The 26,354-nt window shown below is 49.4% G+C and overlaps 2 protein-coding genes across 9 annotated transcripts in view; both read right to left on the minus strand.

Annotated features, from left to right (window-relative positions):
- SETD2 (SET domain containing 2, histone lysine methyltransferase) overlaps positions 1 to 15,011 on the minus strand; it is a 63,823-nt gene extending 48,812 nt beyond the window's left edge. For 4 of the 5 annotated variants that reach the window (XR_010610007.1, XR_010610008.1, XM_065666993.1 and 1 more), the window contains exon 1: positions 11,730 to 11,920. Coding sequence is in view for 3 of the 5 variants with exons in the window: in XM_065666993.1 (XP_065523065.1) it covers positions 11,730 to 11,905 (176 nt within the window). In the remaining 2 variants the exon portion in view is untranslated. Of the gene's footprint in view, positions 1 to 11,729; positions 11,921 to 14,760 lie in introns of those variants that run through there. The other variant, XM_065666995.1, reaches the window with a different exon arrangement.
- Positions 15,012 to 17,526: 2,515 nt separating this feature from the next.
- Positions 17,527 to 26,354, minus strand: part of KIF9 (kinesin family member 9) — a 31,807-nt gene continuing 22,979 nt past the window's right edge. For 3 of the 4 annotated variants that reach the window (XM_065666996.1, XM_065666997.1, XM_065666999.1), the window contains 5 exons: positions 25,039 to 25,247; positions 22,897 to 23,076; positions 21,199 to 21,314; positions 18,370 to 18,474; positions 17,527 to 17,748 (listed from right to left, as the gene is read on the minus strand). In XM_065666996.1, coding sequence (XP_065523068.1) covers positions 17,641 to 17,748; positions 18,370 to 18,474; positions 21,199 to 21,314; positions 22,897 to 23,076; positions 25,039 to 25,247 — 718 coding nt within the window. In that variant the 3' untranslated portion in view covers positions 17,527 to 17,640. Of the gene's footprint in view, positions 17,749 to 18,369; positions 18,475 to 18,811; positions 19,133 to 21,198; positions 21,315 to 22,896; positions 23,077 to 25,038; positions 25,248 to 26,354 lie in introns of those variants that run through there. The other variant, XM_065666998.1, reaches the window with a different exon arrangement.

Here is a 26,354-nt window from a genome sequence, read left to right on the forward strand (position 1 = left end):
TTTCAGTGAGTCTCTCGGCCCCCACAGGGAAACTACAGAAGCAGATGTACAAGTTTCAGTGGTTACCAATACGCCTTCACCAAGATGCCAATAGCCCACCTGTCTTCATCTGTTATCTCCTCTAACACAAGGCCCAGAGCACTCTCCAGTGCTTTAACCTTTACATTGTCCCACACACAGCTTTTTCCCCTTCTACCTTATAGACACAGAGGAAGTTTTCAGTCAGGCTTCTGCTAATCCTTATCATCTTTTGAGCCATAATTTGGCACTGTTGTGGTGACACAGTGAAAGATTTCTTGCAGAAAAGGTTCACAGATTTCACTTCAAGTATCAGCTAAGCGACAAGTATCAGTTTCTGGAAAAGAAAGCCAAAGCTTTCGGTTTCTGTGTAACACAGGCAGGAACCCAAAGTGGTGACGGCACAACAATAACCACGTATCTCCCCATTTAAATCATCAACAACAGAAAACTCCAAGCAAGTAGCTAGAAGGATGTATCACCAGCACTAATATACTCCTGCCTCTACGAAGGCTCACGGCCTGTTGATAAAGCTTATTAAGAGGCTATAAATTATTCTTAAAGAACAGAGTTTGTTTTCACTGAGGAAACGTGAGCCATGCGTTTAAGCAAGCTCTAGAGTACAAGAGGGCATGCATGCGACTTAATGGGGTTAACCAAGCCATGAATTCAAAATGCTGCTAATGCAGAGGGGGGTCACATGCCCTCTCAGAACGGCACTTTGACGTGAATTAGTACCTAAAAGGAGGTTTCATTTTTAGAATCACATGAAGTGGAGTTTTAGACTTCCAGGAAACTGTCACTCTTGACAGTCACATATTTGGAGTGTTAAACACACATGCCTACAGGGGTAAGAAGAGCACTGACATCTAGCACCCAACAAAGCCCCCAGCATAAAAAAGGATATGGACCTGATAAAATGAATCCAGAGGAGGCCACAAGCATGCTCCAAGGGAGCACCTCTGCTATGGAGACAGGCTGAGAGAGCTGGGCTTGCTTAGCCTGGAGAAGAGAAGCATCCGGGGACACCTTAGAGCAGCTTCCAGTGCCTAAAGGGGCCAACAAGAAAGCTGGAGAGGGGCTTTTGACAAGGTCCTTAAGGAGAGGACAAGGATGTTAAACTGACAGAGCGGAGATTTAGATGGGATCTGAGGCAGAAGTTCTTCCCTGTGAGGGTGGTGAGGCCCTGGCACAGGGTGCCCAGAGAAGCTGTGGCTGCCCCATCCCTGGCAGTGTTCAAGGCCAGGTTGGACGGGGCTTGCAGCAACCTGGTCTAGTGGAAGGTGTCCCTGACCATGGCAGGGGGTTGGAACTGGATGAGCTTTAAGGTCGCTTCCAACCCAAACCATTCTGTGACTCCATGATTCTATGATATGAACACTAGAGTCAATAACCTTAAGACTCTTTTCCAACCTAAATGATTCTATGATGATTTTCAACACATCCATAACCAAACATGTTGTGATATGGCACAGAATAAAAACAGATGAAAGTTGTTGGTCCTAAATCAAAAGGAAATAACTGTCTGTTTATACATACGAACACAGATTTAAGTAGCTATGTATTGGGAGACAGGTAGTGAACTTTAGTATTTAAAATTAATACTAAAATAGTATAAAGGAGTAACTAATCTCTCTTAATAACCCATTTTTTCTCTCGTTGCTGAAACATTGCATAAAACCAGTATTAAGCTAAAACCCAGTGCTAAGCTAAAATGCTGGCAAGAACACAAAGTAGATGTCTCCAAAACCTGAAAGCTGAGAACAAAACTTTCTCTTCCAAGAATGCAGCCTACAAAACAGCAGGAGTCATGGCATGATCCGGGCCAGCTGTAAGCTCATGTCCTGCTCAAAGCCACGACAGCAGATTTCCCAAACAAGATGCCAGCCTCAGTATCTTCCACCTCGAGACAGTCACTCCATGAAGGCAGCTTGGCAAAGCACAAAGCTCCTGCATGGTGGGTCGAAACATGCAAGAAAAATGCAACACACTCAAGGGGAAATAAAGACAGCTGAAATCCTTCAAATCCCAGAGAAAACCTTGCAGGAGAAAGTGAGCTGAATTAAGCAATGGATGATCTTCATAGAATCGTATCATAGAATCACAGATGGGTTGGAAGGGACCTTGAAGGTCACACAGTTCCAACCCCCTGCCATGGGCAGGGACACCTTCCACTAGACCAGGTTGCTCCAAGACCCATCCAACCTGGCCTTCAACACTCCCATGGGGCATCTTGCTGCTCTAAAGCCACTTGGTGTGGGGGAAATTGCTCAAACTTGAACAGCTTAACGGTGGCAAGCGAGAAATCAGAATATTAGAAGATAGAAAACAGTTAAGAAGCTACAAAATAGAAAACATTGCATGAATTAAACTGGCTTAAAATAAAATACGTAAGAATGAAGCAGAGATGGCATTACTGGTAAGGTATCTTCTACAGTCTTAGATGCCTACATGCACAATTTAATGTCTCCTGGACAGAAAAGTAATTCTTCTCACAGTGGGAAGAGCAGTATTCCCTATCCTCAGTGGTACTTCAGTTGTGCTTTTCTCTCCTGAATTGCCATTCTGTCTTTCGCCAAAATTCACCCCACCTTGTCAGAGGTGCCCTCGCGCAGGTTAACCTTACTAAAGGAGGCAGCTGGCTTGGGTTATGGATTCCATTCCCATTTACAACCTCTTCCTTCGCCCCAGATCAAAAAACCATATAAATAGATTTCCAGAATTAGTGAACGCACTGCTGTTCGCTTGAAACCCTTTTGCCAAATTCCTCCCACGCTGGGTTTGAAGTTACATAAAATCCCAGCGTCAGAAGCCCGAGGAAGGAGCTGGCACACGGGAGGCTCGGCACAACAAGAGCATACGCTAGCTGGGGATCCATCCAAACACACAACCCGGAGGTTTTCCAGCAGGTTTCCAGCCCCAGAGGTTTAGAGCAATCCCACTTGTTTCCCTCCGGCTGCACCTTGCTATCTGCAGGTGCACAAAAGGAAGACTGTTATTAAAATTAGCATTGGATTCATACACTCAGTGGCTCATTTCCATAAATGTTAGGAGAAAGGGATCGTTAAAACATAAAATAAAACTCAAAGGAAACCTGAAGACCATACAAACAAGTGGATAATAAATTAAACTGAAAGAAAATGCCCAAAGCAGGAAGCTGCACCATCTTCCTGTTGGGGCATTTTCCCTAATCTGTCCCTAATATAAAACTTAAAGAACAATCCTGCCCATCCACCAGTCAGATCTGATTAACTAGTGATGAATACTGATCAGGGGAGAGCAAGATGTCCTTGCACACTCCCTACAAATTCACAACTGCACCCGACAGCAACCACGGCGGCAAGTAAACCCCATATCGTACAGAGGAGTCTGTATTTGCAGGGAAGGCTTTTTTAAGGCTACAGACCCCCATTTTTACCAAAATTCATTATATTTAAAATTCAACAGCTTTGCTATGCTTATGGAAACATCCCAGTTTTGTCACAGGCATGTCAATGAAAAAATAAGGTTGTATTTTAACTCTGTGGCTCAGCAGATCCAGCATTTTGTAGATGCTTGAACAGCTTGACATGAATGAGACTTCATGCCATAATGTGAACTACACGCAGGGCTTTGCTTACGCTAAAGAAGCAAACAAAAACCAAACATGCCCTCAGGTTCCAGCAGTTTAAATGACAAATGCTGGGCTGCATTCAGACAAGGCTTGACGAGCCTCATCTCCCATGTGTGCTCTTTCCATTTTTTTATTTTCTTCTTCATAAGAGAAAAGAATCTGGAAGCCTAAAGCCACCAGATCTAAACATCTGCAAGACTAAACCCTGCCAGCTTAAAAAGCCTTATCCCAGCAGGCACTCAGCTCACCTTGCTTTAAGCTGACAATGGGGTATTGTGCCAGCACTAGCACAGGTCCATATGAAAGCCTACCTGACTCAGCGATTACCTTTCTTTCTGAAGAAAGGAGAGAAAGTGCAACACATCAGCACTCAGCGGAAGAAAATTCCAACCTCCAGGCTCTTTTGCTTAGGCCACATACATCCTACCAGAGTGGGGATGAGGACAGACTGCCAGAGCTGCTCATGGATCCATCGCCACCTTCATCCACAGCACCAGGGCTAAGCAAACCAGAAGGCAACACAACAAACTAACACCTCAGGTGGAAATTCATGGTTCCAACAAGATCCTAAATATCCAGGCAGATTCCACCGCTGCCCAGCTGGTGATGAATGGCTGGCTGCACCTCTGGGATTCTGCAGATGAAGTTCACTCCCTGCTGCTCTCCTGCAGTTCCTGCCACCCTCAATACCAAAACAACTTGATAAAAATACTCCCCGGGCTGAAGCACTATCTCGCACTTAGGTTTATCAGTCTCTAATGTGGCTGGCTAGAGATAAAAAGTAAGGACAAACACTCTGCGGGCCCTGTGATTAACCGAAACACAGTGCTAATTGCTGTGAACTCTTTTGTACAGAACTCCGAGCTTTTAATACCCAAATGGGTCCCTCCTCCCAAAAATACCACATCACAACTGGATAATATACAACCAGAGAAAAAAGCAGGGAAGTCAACAGACAATCCTACTCCTCCCCACAAAAAATAGGGACAGAGGAAAGGCTAAAGCACATCCAGGAGGGGAGAAAAAAATCACTAATGGTATCAAACATCTTATTCAAACAGAAGTGGGAAACAAAGTCAAGCTCACCAGAAAATGAGGTCAAGGTAGCTGTAAGCATATACCTGTCCCTGCGGCACATCCCGCAGATCCATCTCTCCCATTCCCTGTGCTTTCCTAAATCAGCGTTCCCTGCTTTATACATTTTCTCTGGGTTTGGAGTTGTTAAGTTTGGAGCAGGGGAAGAGAAACCATTTCTCCTGCCCTGAAATAGGAAAGAACAGAGCGGATTGAACGTGCCAGGAAAACAAGCAGCTGTATATACCAAAACCAAGTATTTCTTCTTTCATCGTAAAGATAAGGGCTGAGTGACATCCTGCATAGCCACAGGTATGCCAGAAAGGGATTTTTGTTTTAATACAGGTGACTGGTGGAATCACCTGCAATCATCAGTGAATGCTCTCTCCCAATACACCCCTTGAAATGAACTTTATAAATCAAGACAAAGCCCCAGACACGAGCCATACCAACAGCAGGTATGAAGACGATTTAGAAACTAAAGCGCTGCAGCTTCCACTCCAGGCTAGCCCGGGGTCCCATTTCTCATCTCTCTGGAGGAGAGCCACTGAGAAGAGATTCAAAAGGCATTACGACACAATATGGAACACCCACAACACTATAAACTTTTACTACAAGCATCTACTCTCTTCACAGCTGGGGAAAATATAAGCTAAAAAAAAAAAAAAAGAAATGGCATGAGCTAATGTGCCTGTTCTTTGCCAGTTGGCAGCACCAGTGAAGGGACTTGTGCCCAAGCTGTGGATTAAGCCTTGGGTTTGATAGAGCCCATGCAGATCCTTCCCCAGGAAGATTCACCCCACAGCAACCAAACCCTAAAGAGAAGGGGAACAACTGAAGAGGGAAAAGGACGATTTGTGAAACCCATTTGCCTTTGCTGCTCTTCCTTTTGCAAAGGTGGGTCAGAGAAGAGACGCTGGCAGGAGCATGCCAACAGCCACAGACTCAGGTTTTGGGGGTCATTTTTTTATCTGCTGTCCAAAGCTTCATTTACCGATTATTTAGTTACTTGTGTCTTAATAGTGTCAGTGTTTTAGAGAAGCTAAGATCTTCTACTTCAGGAAAAAGACTCAGTTAAGAAGAAAGCTATCCAGTGTCTGCAGTCTTCTGCTCCAATAAAGGTATCACAGGACCCTGCTCCTTCCCAGGAATTTCAAACTCACCACCATGCACACAGCTCCTGCTCTTCCTTTCTGCTCAGTGCCAGGCCATGTCTAAAGAAGACGTCAAGTTGGAAATGATTACAGCAATCCTCATAAGCAATGCTGTTCCCATGGCAGCCAGGCAAGGGGTTTACCGACCAGAGCACTGACATGGCAAGGGAAAGGAGGACAGACTGGAGGAGGAAATGAAAAGAGCAACGGTGCCAAAAGAAGAGGGCACAAATCCACGCTAACTTAAAATCAGTTTCTGGCTCAGTACAGTGGGATCATCAGTCCTTGGAAAGCTTCCTCCTCCTCTGGGAGCAGGGAAGGAGAAATTTCAGCAGCAGCTTTTAAAGTTAGTACCTTCCCATCAACAAAATTTAAATGGGATCACTTTTCAGGAAACCCCTGTCTCAAAAGGTGACAAAAGAAAACATTGCATACATACAAGCTAACCTTAAACTGCATTTCCCCTATCTGATGCAGTTAATTCCTAAAACACGTACACACCCCTGAGCTGTCAGTCCAGGGCTGCAGTTGCCCCTGGGGATGGATGAGGCTGGATCTAACACAAAGGCATTTTATCACCTCCAGCTTATCACCTTCAGCAGCCAAGCAGGGGAAGACACAGGGTGGTTTGACACTCCAGGGTGGTTTGTCATCAAAGTCTCTGCACAGGGTACTGCCAGGAACACACAGGAGATGCACAAGAAAACTCCAAAACCACATTAAAACCAACACTCCACAGCAGGTTTCTAAACTGGTGCAGGGCACTCACAGCATCCAAATTAAAACCTTAATCCTATGGCAGGGGTTACGCCAGGCTTAAAAGCTTGGGGTTGGTTTCTAGCTCTGCAACAGCCTGTGTGTGACCCTGAACAAGTCACTGAGATGGTTATCCCCACTCCCATACTTTTTTATCTGTCCCCTCCACCCACACTTACTTATTTACAGGGTCTTCAGGCCACAGACACTTTCAGACACCTATGCACAGTGTTAGCAACACCAAGGCTGTGACACTGGTTTAAGCACAGGCCCCACCGTGGCACAACCATACAACAAAGCATTTCTCCTACCAGCACAAAACCACTCTAAGGACTAAGCTTGTATCACACATCCCAGCTACCCCCATTGCACAGTTCCAGGGATACCAACCCTGCACGCCTGAATTGCTCACCACCACAAGAAGCAGCAAAAACCTTCCAATGTTCTGCTGCAGACAGTAAACACCCTCCAAGTTCATTAACAAAAGGAGAGAAAGCAAGTGCCAGCCTTCTGCAAAGCTCCCTCTCATATAGGGCGTGTGCAGTAGGGACAGTCGCATCTGACTTGACTGTCACAGCACAGCATTCACAGGCTATACCCCAGGAACATTTCTAGGCTTGGAGGGAAAGGAATTAATAGAATTAGGGAGAAAAAAAACAATGTTTTTTAATCTTGCTCAAATTGCCATCCCATGCAGTCAGCAGGCTGCAAAGAGAAAGTTCAGCACGTGCTGAACTAAACGAATTAAGTTAAAAGATGTTTGATACCAGAAACATGATTTCAGTATTTAAATCCTGATGAAAAGCAAGTGGCTACACCCAGCTTCCAGGAAATACCAGCTCAAGATATACCAACGCTTCTCTCTGCAGCAAGAGGGGAAGCAGAAGGAGGTGAGGAACCTGAAAGCATTTAAAATAAAAGCAAGCATAAAATAATCAGAAATATCTTAGCTGACTTACGACCATCACTACCAGCGACCACCACAGGACTTCACTCTTGGCAGAGAAATCAGCAGCTCAGGCCACCACGTATCTTGCTGGACAAGCAGAGACTTTGAGGCTTCATCTGACCAGAGCGATGGCTCTGGGTAATGAGGTCTGTGTGCTAAAAAGAGGAAAGACTGGCCCCACTGAGCAGAAAGCCCTCCCCCCAGAAAGGCAGGCACAAGGCAGGATGGGTCGTTCCCACTCGCCAGGGCTGAAAAGGACCCCCTGGGCAGCCCCAGGCTACGCTGCACCTTCTGCTGCATTTACAGATTTACTGTGTAAAACAAAGATTTGTACCTCTCCTTCCCCTCCTTCACTGGGCTATCGGCGCGAAGAGACCTTATACAGGAATCACCACCCTGATTCATCAGCTGGGTTTTCCTTCTGTGGGTGAGCAAACTCCTAACAGGACCTTATCAAGGCATTCCCAAGTCTGCATGACAAATACCAGCCCTGGCACTGCAGGTCATCTTTTGTCTCTTGAAATGCCTTGCAAATAAGGATTTCTGTTTCAGACTGCAGGCTGGGGTCAGTGAAGTCTACCTGCCTCATGAGGAGGCTGACCACAGCAGTGGTCCCACTCATGGAAGATGGGGAGGCCTCCCCCCAGCCCAAAGAGCCTGGTGTCACTGGGTGAGAGGGAAGCATCTGTGCTGCCCCTGCAGCTGGATGTGCCCAGTGTGGAGATGACAGTCAACACTGTGACAAAAGCTTCACAGAGGCAAAACCATTCAATTTTAATGACTTTTTCACCTTCAGCCAGCGTAGTGAGGTCACCTTAAAATTCACAGACATACATACAGCACCAAACACTTTCATTATTCACCGTATCGAAGTCAGCACTCACAAAACACCCCATCCTCACCCCAAACTCCCCCCATGTTCCAAAAGAAGGGACTTTCCAATAATCAGGCATCACTAAATTCGGACTTCAAAGGGTCAAAACAGCACCACGCACCCCAAAAAAAGCTCAGTGCCATAAATGAAACGCCACAATGCCCCAGCCAAGCTTAAGGTTGCTGCTTTAATATAAAATCCTGAAGGTATTTATTTCTTATGCAATTATAGATGAAGTTGAATTGTCTATTATAAACCTGCCGGGCAGGTTAAGTCGGCAGTGGGAGACATCTTGGGAGCCGCTCTCAATCCGGTAAAACAAAATCAGCCCAAGCTTGCTGCAACACCAACTCCTGGAGAGCCGAGCGCTTTAAATCAAACTATTTTAGTGAGATTAAACCCAGCCTAACACAGCAAGAAGAAATGAGAGCTAAGGAGTTGAAAACCTGCACCCCGCTATCGCTCTGCAGCATCGCGGCCGGTTGCTGTGGCAATGCTGAACACAAGGTGATGCCAGGCAGGGAAACTAGTGTAGGAGCAGATAAATTCAACCCCCTTCATCCCTCTTTACACCAGAAATTTGCAACAAAAGTGCAAGTTGGGAAGTGGCTGTGCAAGAAAAATCCAAGTACCAGACTCCAAAGTTTTCTCTGTTGGATATCTATGTGGAATAAATTCATGTCTGATGTTTTGTAGCATCAAACTTTGTAGCAGAAGGCTGCAAAATGTTAATAATAATTGTTATCTGCTAACCCACAATGACACACTTCTAATGTGTAGCTGCAGACCTCCGCTAATGCATTTCAAATAAGAAGGTAATAATGCAGCTTCAATGTGATATTGCGGAAATTCCAAAGTCTTTGAGCAACGATGGGTAAAGCCACATTTGAGCCTGAAAATGGTGCTTCACATTAAACATTGCTCCTGCTCCAGCTCCCTCCCCACACCTGGTCTGACCCCTCAACCTCCCACATCGATCGTTCTGGTTAAATTTTGACTCCTGGACTGCACTTGTCTTGAATTGCAGGTCATATCACCCATCTGGGATGGATTCTAAGGGCAGAAGCTCGCTGGAGAGGGGCAGTTGCAGGGATGGAGCATTACGGAAGTTCACAAAACAAAAAATGATGGGAAAAGTCAGGAAAAAAGTCAGGAAAAAAAACAAAAACAATCTTTTTCAGCCTCTGGAGTGCAGCATTTCAGCTCCTAACCACTTCCCACAGCACCAAGGAAGCCACACCAAAGCAGCCTGCATGGCTCCACATGCACAGCACGGCTCAGCTCATTAATAAATCTAAATCACCTAAACAATCAAGTGCGGCCAGTGTACTGATTGTGACTAAGGGCACATACATATGTCAAACATTAACTTTTCTTCGTGTTTCTATTAAAAATAGGTGTTTATAAGTCCTCTCTCGCTGTCTAAATATACACACAAACAAATTATATTTAGAATTACGTCAACAGCTCTCTGCTGCAGGACGTCGAAGGAAGGCTGTCACCTACCCACTTGAAGCCCACTTTCAGGCATTGCAAGGAAAATATTAAATTACAGAAGGAAAAATAGAAACAATTACACCCAGAGAACCATTGAAAAGCTTTTAAAAAACAGAGATTTCTCCGTCTCTTTTCCCTGTGATCACGGGACCGTAGTATTTAGGAGAGCTGAGTTCATATATTAGCTGCTCTTGCTGGAGTGTGTAATTACCTGAGCATGTGTCTGGTGACTAAAGGTACATGGAACGACTCAGAGCTCAAAATATATTCCCTGGGTAGCCTACAGGTGCTAAATTCCCTCATTTTTGAGAAACCCAGCTAATCGAGCACGCCTTCCCACTGAGGCATCCCGAGGCCACAACTTTCCCCAGCCCATTCACGCACATCATCACATCTTTAATTACTAAACTATAGAGAAGCACTGCCCATATGCAGACCTAAAAAGCTGAAAATCAGAGGAGAAAAGTATTCCTAGCAGGCTCACACCCAGCCAGCTCCCGGACAAACACACCATTTTCCTACTTCCAGGCATTTTGGTTGGCAGAAACCACAGGGACCTCAACTTCTCGAACTCAAAGTGTGGAGTTTTAATTTTCCTCACTTTCTTAATTTCCTCTGAAATGCTGCAGATCTACCCTGCCTTTGCTCCACACTGACCTTCTGGACCACAAGCAAATGGAAAAGGTGGAATGACAGAGCAGTGGATGGAAGCTGCAAAAGAATCCAGGGCAGAAGGACAAGCTTCGAACCCTAACAGTGGTGGCAAGACCCAGGGCTGGGTACCAAAAACTAGGGAGAAGGCAACTTCTCCAAGACCAAATCTACAGACCTCAGGCTTTGTTTTTAAGAGAACTGGTACTGAAAATGTGCTGTAGAGGAAGCAGGAAAAAGGCAACAGAAGAGTGGAAGGGGCAATTCCGCACGGCATCCGCACCTCCTTCCTGGAGATACCCAACAATAACCACACTGAATTCAGTTCCACTGCAAGCAATCAGCCACAGTTCAGGTCCAGCTGGGAATGCTCTTACAACGGCATCAAAAATAATAAACCCAAGTGAGAAATCTGTCTGATAACTTACTGGCTGGCCAGGCAAGCAGGTGAAGTCTCCTGCCATGACCAAGACAAATTTGGATGTACAAAGAGAATGTTCTTCAAATAAACTGACTTTTCAGAGCCATTAAGGCTTAAGCATAGAGCTGAGAAACCCTCAGGTGCACTCAGGCAGAGAGAGCCAGGTCTCTCCCTTACTACTCTTGATTTTGCACCTCATGGGACCATCATTAGTCTCCTTAGTAAAGGGGAGGACTGTTCAAGGGAAATGCAGGTGTAAAACAGAGCCTTCAAGCCTTTCCCTTCCATTAGCATCTCCCCAGTGGATTAGAACATACTCAAGGATCTAGATTTGGGTATTTAACCACAGCACACTTGCCAGGAGCTTCCACCTTGTGCCAAGGGCACCAGCACTACCCATCGTCTTCCCTAGAGAAGAGCAGAAAATAGAATCTAGATGTTGACAGGAAGCAAAAAAGAATCAAGTCCTGAAGTGACATGAACACGGAGCAGCCTGTGAGTCTCCCCAGCTGAAATGCACATTTAAATAAAGCCTGTAGGAACAGCCACAGCCAAAAACCTTAAGTTTTAAACTGCTGAATCTGTATCAAGTCACATTAACAAAAATCAACAGGGTGCTCAAACACACTGACTACAAGTCCCAACCCCACCAAACCATTCACACGCACCACCAAGCCCCACTGCTGTCACCAGCCTGCATGGATGCAGGATGGCCATCTTACCCCAAAATGGAGCTAAATTCAGGTTGGGACGTCTCCCTGCAGCACAGTGAAGAAGCAGCAGATAAACACATTTCAGCCATAGCGAACGCAAAGGAACCTGCTGCAGCACCTTTAGTCTCCATCATAGGGTGCAGACGTGAGCTAAACAAATCCTCAGGACTCTCCAAGCAATCCATCTCGCCCTGTGCAACAACCCCACTGACATCTCAGTTGTTTGAGAAGGTCCTCTGCCCTTGAACAGTGTGGCCAGGAATGAGGTCGGTGTCTTCTTGAAGGAAGCACTCGCTTGCCGCAGGTCTGCCTGTATCAGCTGCACCAGCACAGCTCCAGTAACAGCACAAAGAGACGAAGTTTTTTCTCCTCGTAGCCCACGATACCATAAAAACATCCGTTAAGTAGGTCCAGATCAGCACCGGGCAGCTCCATGGAGAAGCTCCATGGCGGCTCTGAGCCTGTTTGCTCAGGCTGGCCCAAATTTGATCAGCCCAGAGGCGAGGTAAGCTGGTTTCGCTGGATGCTGAAGTTCGCAAGAACCTGAGCACCGGCTGATGAGTGGGACGTGGAGACCGACCAGGTTAAACCAAGCTGGAGACTCTTTGCTAACAGCAAAACTCCAGTAAATGCCATCAGCACACATTCAAGTCACCGGTCGTTCAGCTCCTGACTCCATATCCCACCTCCTGCAGCCAGCGCGAAGCTCCAACTCAGCAACAATGATGCCCCATCACTGGCAGGGTTCAAGGTCAGGTTCAGTAGGGCTTGGAGCAAGCCAGCAGGAGATGTTCCTGTCCAGGGGTTGGACTGGATGACCTTTAGAGGTCCTGTCCAACCCAAACCACTCTATGAATGATTCCCATGAAAGATAAGGATAAGCCTCAAGATTTACTGGGCTCTGCCTGCATCACAGGGCTCTGACCAACGCTCTCCGAGCCCCTACATCTTGCAGCAGCTACGAGCTATAAAAAGCAACTCTTCCAAAAACCAAATCGCACACATCGCTTTTCCTCACACCCCCACAGCAGGTACGGGACCGGGGAATGCCACCACCAGCAGCAAACGTCTTGCAGCCATCGTGGGTCTGTTTTCAATTGTGCTCCCCACTGCACTTTGGAAATACCCAGCTGTTTCCTGGGACGTGCTGTGGCGCATGCCTCATACCGCAACACTAGAGAGCAAGGAAGGAGATGATGAACCTTGAGGCATCCCCAACCTCTGAAGAAAACCATCACTACTGCAAGTAATGCTTCTCTCAAGCTAAAAGCGCATGCACTGGGAAAAGCACATCCTAAATAAGACGCACATTAACGAAGCGGTGAATGTGACTCAAGACATAGCGAAACGCTGCGCTTCCAGGTGGACACTGGGACACAAGGCTCCTACAACCATGTGAACACCTCCTGACAGCTTCCAGAGCACCAGCACCCCCCAAAAAAACCCCCAAAAATTAGTATTTATTTTTAAAAGTCATTAGAGAAACCATTCTGGCTTCTTGCAAGAGCCAAGGGTTGCAACGCTCAAGACTGTTTTAGCAGCGGCACGATATACCCCACACATTAACTGCTCAGCTCGGTCTGATGCCTGGTTTGACAGTGAATGCCACAGACCACTGGTGACGGGGTCCTCATGCTCCAAAGGTGAAATACCTAAATCAGGCTAAAACTTTCTGGATGGTAGCAGAGCCATTTGAACCCAGAGGGTCACCCAGGATGGAACCTCGCTCCCTGACGGGGTTAAGCTCACGTGAATCAGGTGCAGGGTCCCCCATGCTGGGAGGGAAGCAGAAGCCACATCTAGCAAAACACAACCTGGATGAAAACTTAAGTCCTCCGCCTCTCACTAATTTCATGAGGCTCAGCAGCAGGCATCGTTTTCAGCTGGAACAGCCCCTCAGCTGCTCCAGGTGGGCACAGACAGAACCCACAGCGTTCGCTCACAAAGGTTTGCTCTCTCTCGTCCTTGCTCAAAACACACTGCTTTTAGCTCTGCTTCCAACCCAACCCCTGCACAGAGGTGTGCAACATGCCAGGTGTCTGCCTCCTTCCACCCCGGGGCCGGCCACGTGCCGGGGATGCCACTGGCGTAAAGTTGACGAAGCACCCGAATCCTTCACCAGGGAAGTCTACAAACGTAAAAACACCATTCAGAAACAACAAGGAAAGGGAGGGGTGGGGAAAGAAACCACACCACTGCCAGCGGGTGCTGAATGGCTTGCTCAGAAGGAGCGATAAAGCTAGTGGCCGTGGCGTGATGTCGAGGGGGGGAGGTTAGGGAAAATCCCCAGCACAGAGGAGAACCGCAGTTCACCGGCCATTAGGCTGCTCTCCCCCCCTTGTGCCTGGCTCCTTCCTCCTGTCAGAAAATGGGGTCAGAGCAGGGGCCGGGCGGGAGCTGTCGGAGAAGGATTCAAAGGGCAAAATAAACAGCGGGCTCAGTAACTCCTCTGCACGCCGGGAAGAAAATTAACGATAATAACAATAATAATAATAAAGGTGCTGAAACGTACCCTTCCCCCTCCCCTCCCCAGCCCCGGAGAGGCCGGGACACGTCCGCACTCACCACCCGGCCACCCTCCGCGGGCCGAGCGGCAACGCGCACCCCGCCGGGCCGAGGGCCCGGGGCTCGCCGCCGCCCGTGCAGGGGAGCGAGAGCTGGGCAAGAGCGCACCACTCCACCCCCGGCTACCAGCACCGCCCGCCGCTCCGCTCCTTCCCTCACCCACATCCCCCACCCCCGCCAACCCGCCAACCCGCCCGGCCTCCGCCCGCCGGCGCCCGGCCGCGGCGCTCACGCAAGGCCGGGGATGCACGGCCTACCCCGGCGGCCCGCCCGCCCGCCGCGCACTGCAGAGGGAGGGAAAGGGCAGCGGCGGCGGTGCCGCGGCCCTTCCCGGCTCCGGCGGCTCCCCGCGGACCGGCCGGCCTGGCTCGGCGCGGCTCGACGCTGCTCGTCCCGGCCCGCCCGGGCCCGCAGGCCTCAGGCCGCGGCGGCGCAAGGAGGGATCGTGGCGGCCGCCGGCACGGCCCGCGCTTACTCCGGGGTAGGGTGCTCCGGGTCGTAGAAGTCCCCCATGGTCGGGCGGCCGCTGTCGGGGGCAGGCGCGGCCCCTCGGGCGGGCCGGGCCGGGCAGGGCCGCGCCGCGCCGCGGGGAGGCCCCTCTCCGCCCTCCGAGCCCGGCGGGGGCTCGGCTCCGCCGCCGCCGCCTCACATCCTCCGCTGGGCCCCGCGCTGCAGCGGCCGCCGGCGGGGCCCCGCCATCCGCGCCGTGCCCTGCCCTGCCCTGCCCGCCGCCCGCCGCCGAGTCCGCCCCGGCCGCCCGGCTCCTCCCCGCCGCGCCGCCGCGCCGCCGCTGCCTGCCCGCCGCTCCGCTCCGCTCCGCTCCGCTCCCCCCGGCGCGGGCACGGGCACGGGCCCGGGCCGGGAGCAGCCGCGGGGGCGCCGGGACGTTCCCCCGGGAGCAGCGGGCCCGCACCACACACCGGGAGAAGCGCGGGAGCGCCGAGATCCCCCGGATCACCAGGACCGCACCGGCATCAGCCCTGGCACCACCGGGATCTCCGCCAGGATCCACCAGGACTGCACTGGGACCAGCTGCAGGATCACTGAGATCTCCCCAGGAGCACCGGGACCGCGCTGGGTTCAGCCATGGGTTCAACGAGTTCTTCCTGGGATCACTGGGACTGCACTGGGATCAGACACGGGATCAATGAGATCAACCCAGGATTACCAGGGCTACACCAGGGCCAGCCGCGGCACCACTGGGATCTCCTTGGGATCGTACCAGGATCACCTCTGGAATCACCATGACCACACTGGGATTAGCCGCATTGTCACCAAGATCTCCCTGGGGTCACTGGGACCACACTGGGATCAGCCATGGGATCACTGAAATCTCCCTGGGATCACCAGGACTACACTGGGATCAGCCACAGGATCAATGAGATCTCCCCAGGATCACTGGGACCACACCAGAATCTCACTGGGATCACCAGCATCCTGAGTCATCCACGGCGCATGAGGATCAGCCCCATGACACAGGCACCACAGGAATCTGGGGTCACCAGCACCCCTAGGATATCCCATACCCCAGGGCACCAGCAACCCAGGATCACCGGTACCCCTTGATCACCCACACCCCCAGACAATGGCACCATAACTCTGGGATTCCTGGCAGCCAGGGATCACTGGCACCCCAGGACAACCCCAGATCTCTCCCGGCATCACAGGTACCCCAGGGATCCCACCTAGAACAGCCCCAGTAACACAGCAAGACAGCAGCACTTTATTCCACCAACTTCCCAAAGCCTGGGGAGATCTCAATGAGACAGTGCCGGAGTACCCCAGGATACCTGCCTGCTTTCGGGGTGTGAGGACCTTCCCGCTCACACAGGAGCCTCCAAACTACACTTGCAGCAGCCAATATTGACATTTCTTCCTCTTTTGTTTTCTCCAGATTTGGGACTATGGCATGGGCAGCAGTGGCACAGGGACCCACGGGGACAGGAGCAGCATCCACGTGGAAGCACAACAGGGAAGCAGAAGAGGAGTGGATGGAGCTCAGTTTCTGTGGAAGAGTGTGCTTGGGAAGTTCAGGCTGGGTTGAATTTCCAGAAGCTTGATAAGCCTTTGGAAAGTGATAATGACACAAAAGGGCATTTCTAGGCTGTTACCCACAGCACTCCTGGGGAGCAGGTGCCATTGCCGTAACAGGAGTGAGCTGCAACAAATGAAATCAAACAGCTTGGATTAATTAATTTCCCAGAGTTCCATGTAAATGGGGAGGCAGCATGTGGAAAACCTTTGACCTGGGATGTGTGAATCCAGGGATGCTCCTGCTGTGGCTGGTGCCAGGTCTAGCAGCAGGGGCTCTTTGTCCTCTGTCCTATCGCTCAGTGGGGCCCAGCCAGCATCACCCAGTCGCTCCAAGCCACATGCCAGTGGCTTTTCCAGTAATGCTGGTGATTTGCCAGGCTTTGGGCAGGACGCTGCTAAGAGCCACGGATCACAGGTGCTGCATTTGGGGGTCTTCAGCGTTATTCTTCAAGCTCCCCAGGTAATTCTGAAGCTCTCGAGGTTCCACAACCTCCCAGAGGGATAAAGGAGCGACTCCTGCCTGCAGTAGTTCCGAATGCAGACCGGAGCCTGCACCCATCAGCTGCGGTGGTGAAGGGCCACCCGAAACTCATGGTAGACACAAAAATCACGGCTGACTCTTTTATTCCTTGAAGAGACAAGAAGTGGAATACCCAAGAAGAAGCTGAACACCGGAGCAACTTTAGGTCAAGCCTGCAGCTGGCACAACATATATATATATATATATATGTATATACGGGCCCACATCCATGTATCGCTCCTCAGAGCCTGTGGTATGGGCATAGAGGGGAGCTGACGCTGATGGCTGCCTCTTGGCAGCAGTAGGAGAAGATGGGATTCTTTTGGCTGGATATTTGGTGCACAAACTCCCCTGGCATGTGCCGAGCTGGAAGCAGCCTCCCACCTCTTCTGAGGAAGAGGACGACTTCCAGCAGGCCTTCAGCATGCTCTGCGTCATGGGCAAAGATAACAGTAGGCTGGCTAAGCAGCACAGTATCCCCTGGAGCTTTCCAGTTGCTGGGCACCATGATCTCACCTTGAATCTGAACCACCTTCCCGGAAAGCAGTGGGCAAAAAATGCCTTAGTCCTGCTGCACTGGGGTGGGGAGGGTGTCATAAACAAGCGTTGCTATTTGAACCCCTGGCTTGCTGCCTGTCTAAACAGTGGGTTCGATTACCAATAACTGTCAGTCTAGCTGCACAAAAGTTAGGTGGTGGGGGTTTTTCCTACTGTTTATTGTTGATAAATCTATTTGGATATGAACATGAGGCACCTTCCGAGCTGGTGTTGCTTATGGGTTCCAGGCTGAGCCCAAATCTGCTATGTGACATGCAGAAAAGACGTGGTTTTATTCTTCCCTGCAGCTGGGACGAGCCCCGGTTTCTTGCGCATTTGCTCTAGGGATGACATGGTTTTGCTGTACGCGTGCTGGCAACAGGAAAGAACAAAGGATCAGCAATGTGAGCTCAGTTTTCAGAGCAGAATTCCCACCTGTAAAAGACTTCTTCCTGAAAAAAAAAACCCAAACAAACCCCAAACCACTTTCCCAGTCTTTCCAAATGGTGATGGAAAAAGCTGCCCAAAGAAGCCCCATCACACCAGCATCATCCTACCGGGGCATATCCCAGCAGGCTCAAAGGAGGGCAACAAGAAACCCTGGGAAACGCTCCTCATGAGCACTGAAGAGCTGGTTTTGAGATGTGTTCCTTAAAAACCCTTACTGATGGTGATGTGCAGCCCTGTTAGTGTCCTGATCTTTTTGAAGCTCAGGGCCTCGGGTATCTCACGGCGAGCCCTGAAAGAACTCCAAGTGAGAGGTGCTGAGACTGGTTTTTAGCATAAGAGCAGCATGGGATGGGGCCTTTACATCAGCCAAAAAACATTTCAAAGAGCTTAGTTACAAAACCAAACTAGCATCTTTCAACGGGCTACAGCCAAAATGACATCCTTTCTGGAGGAGTCCTACACCCCACCTGGCAGCGAGGTGCAGAATCACTCTCCCAACATGCATTGGCAGGGGTACATGGAACTGGCCCCCCCTGAGATTACCTTTTGATCAGTCCTCATTCTTGCCTTGTAGAAGGGGACTGAAGCTGGGCAGGCTGGCAGCATTGTCTCCTGCATCTGCTTGAACCTCTCCTGAACGTCTTCCTCCTGCCACGAGACAGACAGACCCCACTCCATATGAAAAACACACTTCTGGAGGCATAGGGGTCAACCGATCCCAAGTGCCTCACTGAATGCCAATATACCAGTATCTCTGAAGCCTCGGAAGTGGGAGGTCCCCTCTTCCTATGACTTAGGTGAGCAGATTTGGGCAGGACTTTGGCCAGAATCCATCTGGAAGTGTAAAGCCCCAAATGGAGTTCCTCCAGCTGTCTTCACACAGCCATGCTCTGCTTGTGACAGCCCACAGGACAGTCGACAGTCTCCCTTCCACTGCACAATAATCTCGCAGTGTGAAGGAAGTCTGAGCTTCAGTGTGGTCCTCACTGATCCCAGCTAGCTGATGTCTATGCCCACATTTCTCCAGGGAACCTTCTAGGAGGTGTAAGCACACAGAATAGGAACATGGGTTGGATTAAGTACATTTATTTTGAGTTATCAGCATGTATATAATGTTTTCATGACATATTTGAGGATAGTTCTAGCAGATGCTTAAGCCACTTTCTGTGGTGATTCATGAGTAGCCTCGAGAAGGCGACAGTGGAATTCTGTCGTGATAAAAGGCAGGTGGCCAAATAGAATCTAGCTGAGAGTAAAAGATTCACACCCTGGAGGAACGGTCTAGGACAGCAAATGAAGAACTGGCCTGGAAAAGGGAAAATGGTTTTAAGTAGGAAACAAACCTCCAGAGAAAAACTGAGTGGTTGCCTCCCAGTGCCTCAGTGGGGCCAGTGATCCTGGGAAGCTGCAGTGAACTGCCCGGTAAAAGGAGCAAGAGAAACCAGCACTGAGCCACATTAGTAGGGACACTGTTTATCCTTCCCCTGAAGATTTCTGCCTGTAACATCAGCAACTTGACACAGCTGCAGAACGTTGCTAAAAGGCGTGCTTCATTCATCTTTGGGATCATAATTGATGTGATGACACGAAATCCAGGGCGGGAAGCCATTAAGGGAGATTGCTGAACACACTGAGTAACTTGGGTTAACAGAAGTGACTAGTGATGGATCCTCTTTTCCCCAGAGAGGGACATCCTGGACCCAAGCAGTCAGATGGTTTCCCTGTTGACCTCACTGGAGGGTTGAGGTTTGGTTTTTTGCTCTTTCCTATACAGGTCTGCATCTGTGTCTGAAAACTTCCACAGTCTGTAAATCACAACATTCTGTTTAAAAGTATACTCAAAATAACTCCATTTTTTTCCATCACATTATGTCTGTTACTCATACCCTCAAGGGAAACTAATTCAGTAGGATGGGAAGAACCTGTCTCTGATCTTTGAAATGCACCACATATCTTTCTAGAAGGGAAGAAGAAAACATTTCACTGAGATTAACACTCAAAATAATCAGACGCCTGAAGACAAGAGTTCCTTTTCTGTTTTCCTTCTAAAAAGTAAAAGCCACTACACATTGGCTAGAAATGGGGCTATGCGTTTAGGAAAGGGGTCACACAGCTCACATCCTGCTCATTCTCTTTCACAAACACCTGTGGGTGCCCCCTGCACCTGATGGGGATGGGCTTCTGGGAGAGAGAAACCTATGACCTGTCCCCTGTAGCTGTTCTCTGCGATCTTCAGAAGTTAAGCAGCAATAATGGAGATGGGTTATACCTACAAAGGGCTGATTCTCCCTCATAGCCAGGGTGGGATCTCACTCTTTTGTTATAGACTCAGAATCCCAGAATGGTTTGGGTTGGAAGGGACCTTAAAGCTCATCCAGTTCCAACCCCCTGCCACAGGCAGGGACATCTTCCACCAGACCAGGTTGCTCCAAGCCCCATCCAGCCTGGCCTTGAACACTGCCAGGGATGGGGCAGCCACAGCTTCTCTGGGCACCTTGTGCCAGGGCCTCACCACCCTCACAGGGAAGAACTTGTTACTGTTCCTGAGATCTCATCTGTATCTCCCCTCTATCAGTTTAAATCCATTCCCCCTTGTCCTGTCCCTACCTGCCCTTGTCAAAAGCCCCTCTCCAGCTTTCTTGACAGCCCCTTTAGGTACTGGAAGCTGCTCTGAGGTGTCCCTGAAGCCTTCTCTTCTCCAGGCTGAACAAGCCCAGCTCTCTCAGCCTGTCTCCATAGCAGAGGTGCTCCAGGCCTCAAAGCACCTTTGTGGCCTCTGGACTCACTCCAGTAGGTCATGTCAGACTGAGTGGAGGCACTGCCACCACATTCCTATCAAACAGCATGAAGGTTTTGAGCCTGACATTTAACAATGAAGGACAAAACCTAGAATTACTTCTGAGGAGGATAATGCAAAGAAGTGTGGTAAATGAGAAGCTTAAGAACTGAACTGACAGAAGACCCTGAGCACCCCAAAGTTGTGGTTTCTAAACAGAAGGCTGCCTGTGTACCAGTTGCCACAATACAAAACACAATAGTTTAGCTGTACCAACTGGAAACAACCCTCCCAACTACCCCTTGCACCTCTGGGCAGCGTGCCTGATTCCTGATAGTCAGCAGATGACTGGGTACTTCAATCACTCTGTCCTATTTTAGCCTCTTCATGGTAAAGCTAATGTGAAAGCAAGACATATCTCCAGATAGTTGCTCTCTGCATCATAGCAGATAGCATTTCAATACCAGCCACTCTGCTTAGGGAAAAAGGCAGAGATGCCATGTCCTCCTCCTCCTCCCACAGGCTTAGTTGTGCCCTCATTACCATGCCACGTGCGGCTATCAAAGAGAATAAGCAGAGCTGCCAGGAAAACTCACCAAGCACATGACTCTGTTTATGGGAATCATTCCAGGTCTGATGTTGCCACCGGGCTTCAGAGCTTCCTGCATATCCTTGGGGATAAGGAAGGACTCGTTGTACCAGATCTCAAACTCTGCAAAGCAAAGCAAGGGGGTTTAATGACGGAAGAGACAGGTAGATTGCTCCTGTCCATGAGTCAGATAGGACTCAGTGCTTGTAAGTATTCAGATGGGACCTCAGAACCCCCACATCTTATAGAATCATAGAATAGTTAGGGTTGGAAAGGACCTTAAGATCACCTAGTTCCAATGCCCCTGCCATGGGCAGGGACACCTCACACTAAACCATGTCACCCAAGGCCCTGCCCAACCCGGTCTTGGACACCGCCAGGGATGGAGCATTCTTGGGTTTTAACTATTAGAAAAGTTAGTCTAAAAGGACAGGGCACTGTTAGCTGGCATCGGCTGTGCTTAGACAACTGCTGTCTGTCCCTGCTGCCTGTGATGGGGCCGGATCGTTGGGGCCGGCCCTGGGGACAGTCCTCTGGGCTTCTGCAGCCCAAGATGCTGTCCGCAAGGTGGCACTGCTCCTGCACCCTGGAGCCATCCTGCCCCGAGCTGGCCATTTTGAGGGGTCAGCATATTTGGGGCTCAGATTTCAATTCCAAATGCTTTCTCCATCCCGTAATAGCCAGTGATAACACACAGCAGGAATTGTGTCCTTATTAATACTAGGCATTTCCCAGACACCTGCTGTGAAGCAGCTGTGCTTTGCTCCACAACTCTGACATGTTCCTCCATGGAGTGCGAGAGCCCATAGACCCTGAAGGGGGCTGTGCTCCATAGGAGGGACACCAGGAACTGAGCTGCTTTCTGTGCCAGGAGTCATGAAGGATAAATAAAGGTTAAACACAGAGCCCTGCTCTTGCACAGCACGGTGGACATGATGCAATAGCACTGACTTTGTCCCCTGGTTTTAGCTCTGAGATGACCTCTTCGCTCAGGGATGACCCAGATATTGAGTGAGTCCCTGCCTGTGTGCTTGAACAAACAGCAGATATGTGGAGCATGCAAAAACACCAAACCCAGATCCAATGGAAACCAGTGGCAAAGTTTCTGCACATGTATGATTTGTCCCTGTCTGTCTCCTGGAAGAAGCCGGGCATTTTTTCAGCATGGGATGCACTGATGGATACAAGCTGTGCTCTGGCAAGTTTGTAGAAAATCAAACGTTGCCATGTGCACGGCATCCAAATGTTTGCGAATCTGGCATTTGTACACCTACTGTCTTCCATCAGACAGGATAAATCCAAAATACAGCAGGACTACAATCCCGTTACAGCAGATTCAAACGGAGTGGCCTGCAGCTCAGTGCACCAGAAATCTGCATGCATCACCCTCGGCAGAGGTGTGACTTGTCCCCATGACAGTGGTGCTCATGAAGAATGCGCTAAAATGATCACTCTCTGCTTCCTGCCAAGGCACCCATGCTGCAACACTGGAACCTGAATCTCATATGGGTACAGAGGACACATCTGTAGTCCAAGCTAAAGCCCTGGCCCAGTGCAGTTCCTTAGCCACCACCTCGACTAAATGAAATCATCCAGCTCAGTGTCTAAATGCAGTCAAGCTTGAAGGTCCCTTCTAACCCACACCATTCTGTGATTCTGATTCCAAACTGGAGACTGTTTGGAAACTCCCCTGGCGAGCCAGTACCTGAGATGAGTTTGTTCCGGCATTTGTTCACCAGATCTTGGCAGTACTCGATTTCTGCCTTCAGGTCCTGCAGTTCAGCATAACTAGACCTGTACTCTTCCTTCAGCTCCTTCAGCTTCACGATGAATAAAAACTCCTTCTCATCAATTATGATGTGTCCTTTCTCATCAACATACTCTCCTGGAGGGTAAGAAAAGGAAATTAAGGTTTCTTATGAGGGTGGAGAGGAACGAAGAACAGTCATTATACTTTGAACCACACAGTAGTTACCCAGTTATACTGAGGTTAACCACACAACTGACATTTCCTTAGACATGCTTACTACAAATACAGTGCTGGAGTGGTGTGCAGCACAAATCTCTGCTGAACTCCTGAACCCTCTCAGACACCATTCCTCCCTCAACTGAGGCATGTGCACTTAAACCTTAAGAGGCCAACAAGAAAGCTGGAGAGGGGCTTTTTATAAGAGCCTGTAGGGATAAGACAAAGGAGAATGGCTTTAAACTGCCAGAGGGGATATTTAGATTGGATCTGAGGCAGAAGTTCTTCCCCATGAGGGTGGTGAGGCCCTGGCACAGGCTGCCCAGAGAAGCTGTGGCTGCCCCATCCCTGGCAGTGTTCAAGGCCAGGTTGGACGGGGCTTGGAGCAACCTGGTCTTAGTGGAAGATGTCCCTGCCTGTGGCAGGGGGTTGGAACTGGATGAGCTTTAAGGTCTCTTCCAACCCAATCCATTCTGGGATTCTCTGATTCACGAAGAGAAGGGACCAGGCTCTGCAGGAAGACAGCCCGCTGGAGGGTATCACAGAGGGCTTTTATGCCTCCTACCAAAAAAGCCCATGGGCAGCCATGGTGAGGGTTTTTGTGACAAAGGGCTGGTCAGCCCTTTAGGGACACTTAAGCCAGTGCTACTGTCCTATGATAAACATCTCTCAGTTTTTACTACCCTCAAATCAGCTTATTCCTGTGGTTTTCAGCATCCACAATATACCACCAGTTGGTAAATGTCACCATAAAGAGCAAAGGCTCAAGAAAAGCCATGAAAAGACAGACCCTCGATTTGATCTGATTTGCTTGTCATTTATCCAGAAGAGCTTTGCATCTTGCAGACCCAATGGGAAAAGGCCCCTTGGATAAAATTCTCTCTAGAGGAAGAGAAATGGAAACCAGCAGAGGAAACTGGGTCTGACTCTCTGACTCTCATTCACTGGTCAGGGCCCTCATTCCCTCTTATTTCCCACCAATTGCCTGGCATCCATTAAGGGTGTAGTTTCACAGAACTGAGTTATTTTGCTGTCCTCCCCGCATGCAAGGAACACCATTGCTACTTCCTCACAGAGCACTCTAGACTGCTCTGTTACTAAAGCCATTTGTTTCAGATTTGTTCCCTCACCCAGAGGCTTTTCTTCTCCACTCCTCTGTAGAGTGCAGCAGCATTGACTCTTGGGAGCCCTGCTGCAGGGAGCACGTAACTTGACACACTTCCTAGTCTCATCTAGGTGTATTGCACCTAACAAACATCTTGCCACAGCAAAGTAGGAAGGCACTTACCCCATATTTTGCTCTAGTACCTTGTAGTTTGGGATTTTGACTTTCATAAATCATGGAATGGGTTGGAAGACACCTTAAAGCTCATCCAGTTCCAACCCTCTGCCATGGGCAGGGACACCTTCCACTAGGCCAGGTTGCTCCAAGCCATGTCCAGACTGGCCTTGGACACTGCCAGGGACAGGGCAGCCACAGCTTCTCGGGGCAACCTGTGCCAGGGCCTGATGAAATGGAGCTATAGGAAACGCATTTCCACCAGTCAGGGCAGGCGTGCTACCCAGGATTTCTGCACTGTGCTGACCTGCTTTTGTCAGCAGAATGCTGCCTAGTCCATCACAGCATGGGGTGAGGAATCAACCTGACTGCAGCTCACCTCACCAGTGTAAAGCCTGCGTAGCATGATTCAGTGCAGATGAAGGGTGGAGGACTCAGGTGAAGGACTCAGGTAGCAAAACACAAGCTCAGCTGCAGAGCTGGGGCATAAAGCCTGGCCCTGGCAGGCAGCAGTGGTGGTCCAGTGGTCTCACTACCAGAACTGCTTTGAAACCAGCACCTCCCCTCTTCTGTCAGGTTCTTGCTGGCTAGTGTCCACTTACCCTGCTGCCACCGCTCCTGCTGCTGATCCCCCAGAGCTTTTTTGATGCTCTCCATCTCAAGCTTGATGGAGTTGATTCTCTGTGTTACTGTACTTCTTCTCTTCTTCCTGTCAAGTAGGATGCTTTTGTTTTCTGTAAAGATCCGGCTGATCTCACTTCCATACTCCTCCTTAAACATCTCAAATGCTGCTGGCTTGGGTGGAGGGGAGCTGCAACAGAATTCAAAGAAAAGACACATAGACATGGGGAGGTCAGTTCTGCCCTGCAGCACAACAGAGTCCATAGTTGCCATAGCTGAGGTTTGTATTCCAAGGTGCCCTTTGAGGATCTCACTGTCCTAGCTGCACCCTGGCACCATCTCTTCACCAACCCTCATATGTGTACCCCAGTACTATTCCCAGAAGAAAGAGTTATTAACACAGAAACCACATTCCTTAGGAGATGCCTCAGAACCGAGTCTCCTCTGGAAAGTGGACCTTTAATGGTCTGAATGTTCAGAAAAAAGGTAATTACTATCCTCCCAATTGTTAAACAGAAATGCCTTTGCTCTTTCCTTGCTGAATTCCCAGCACAGAGCAGTCAGTCACCTCTGCCAACAAACCCCACAGCTGCATGGGCTCTACAATGCTGCCACCCATGGCTTTGAAGTCTTGCCCATTTAGAAAGACTGAATTCAAAGTGGCACACGTTGATCCCGACTTTTCTATGAAATGGCTGTGATGCAAAGGCTTTGATGCTTTGAGGGCTGGAGCACTCCTCCTTTGAGACAGCTGGCCTTGTTCAGCCTGGAGAATAGGCAACCACTCTTTGATTCTATGATGCAAATGTGTTCCCATGAACACCAGCTCTTAGTTCAACACAAACCACACTAGGCAAAAGGAGAGACCCTCAGGGGAACGTCACACTCCCTTGGATGCTGCTCTGTGCTGTATAAGGTTGATCTTGGTGTGCAAGCTGGATCTGGTAGCAGAAGGTAGCCAGAAGTCTCTTCATTCCTCAGTCCAGACTGGTCAAAGCAGAAGTCTGCCTACTGCCTTTCCCTGATTGACCTCTTCAGGGCATTTTCAGACTTCTCAAAGGCTGCATCAGACAGCTTTCCCTGTCAAACTGCTAGCATGGCAATGTAAACAACCACCACTGGGCAGACGGCCACAGCTACAGCTTTGACAGCCACCTACCAAGTTACCTGAAGCACTCTGGGTGCCTTACACAGCTGCAGCAGCAGTCTTCACTGACAGCCACAGGACTTTTAGATTAATACTAAAACACATGCAGAGGTCCTGGAGGAACACAATAACATGTTAAGGTGCTTCAGG

The sequence above is a fragment of the Lathamus discolor genome, chromosome 2 (assembly GCF_037157495.1).
Source record: "Lathamus discolor isolate bLatDis1 chromosome 2, bLatDis1.hap1, whole genome shotgun sequence".
Lineage (NCBI taxonomy): Eukaryota > Metazoa > Chordata > Aves > Psittaciformes > Psittacidae > Lathamus > Lathamus discolor.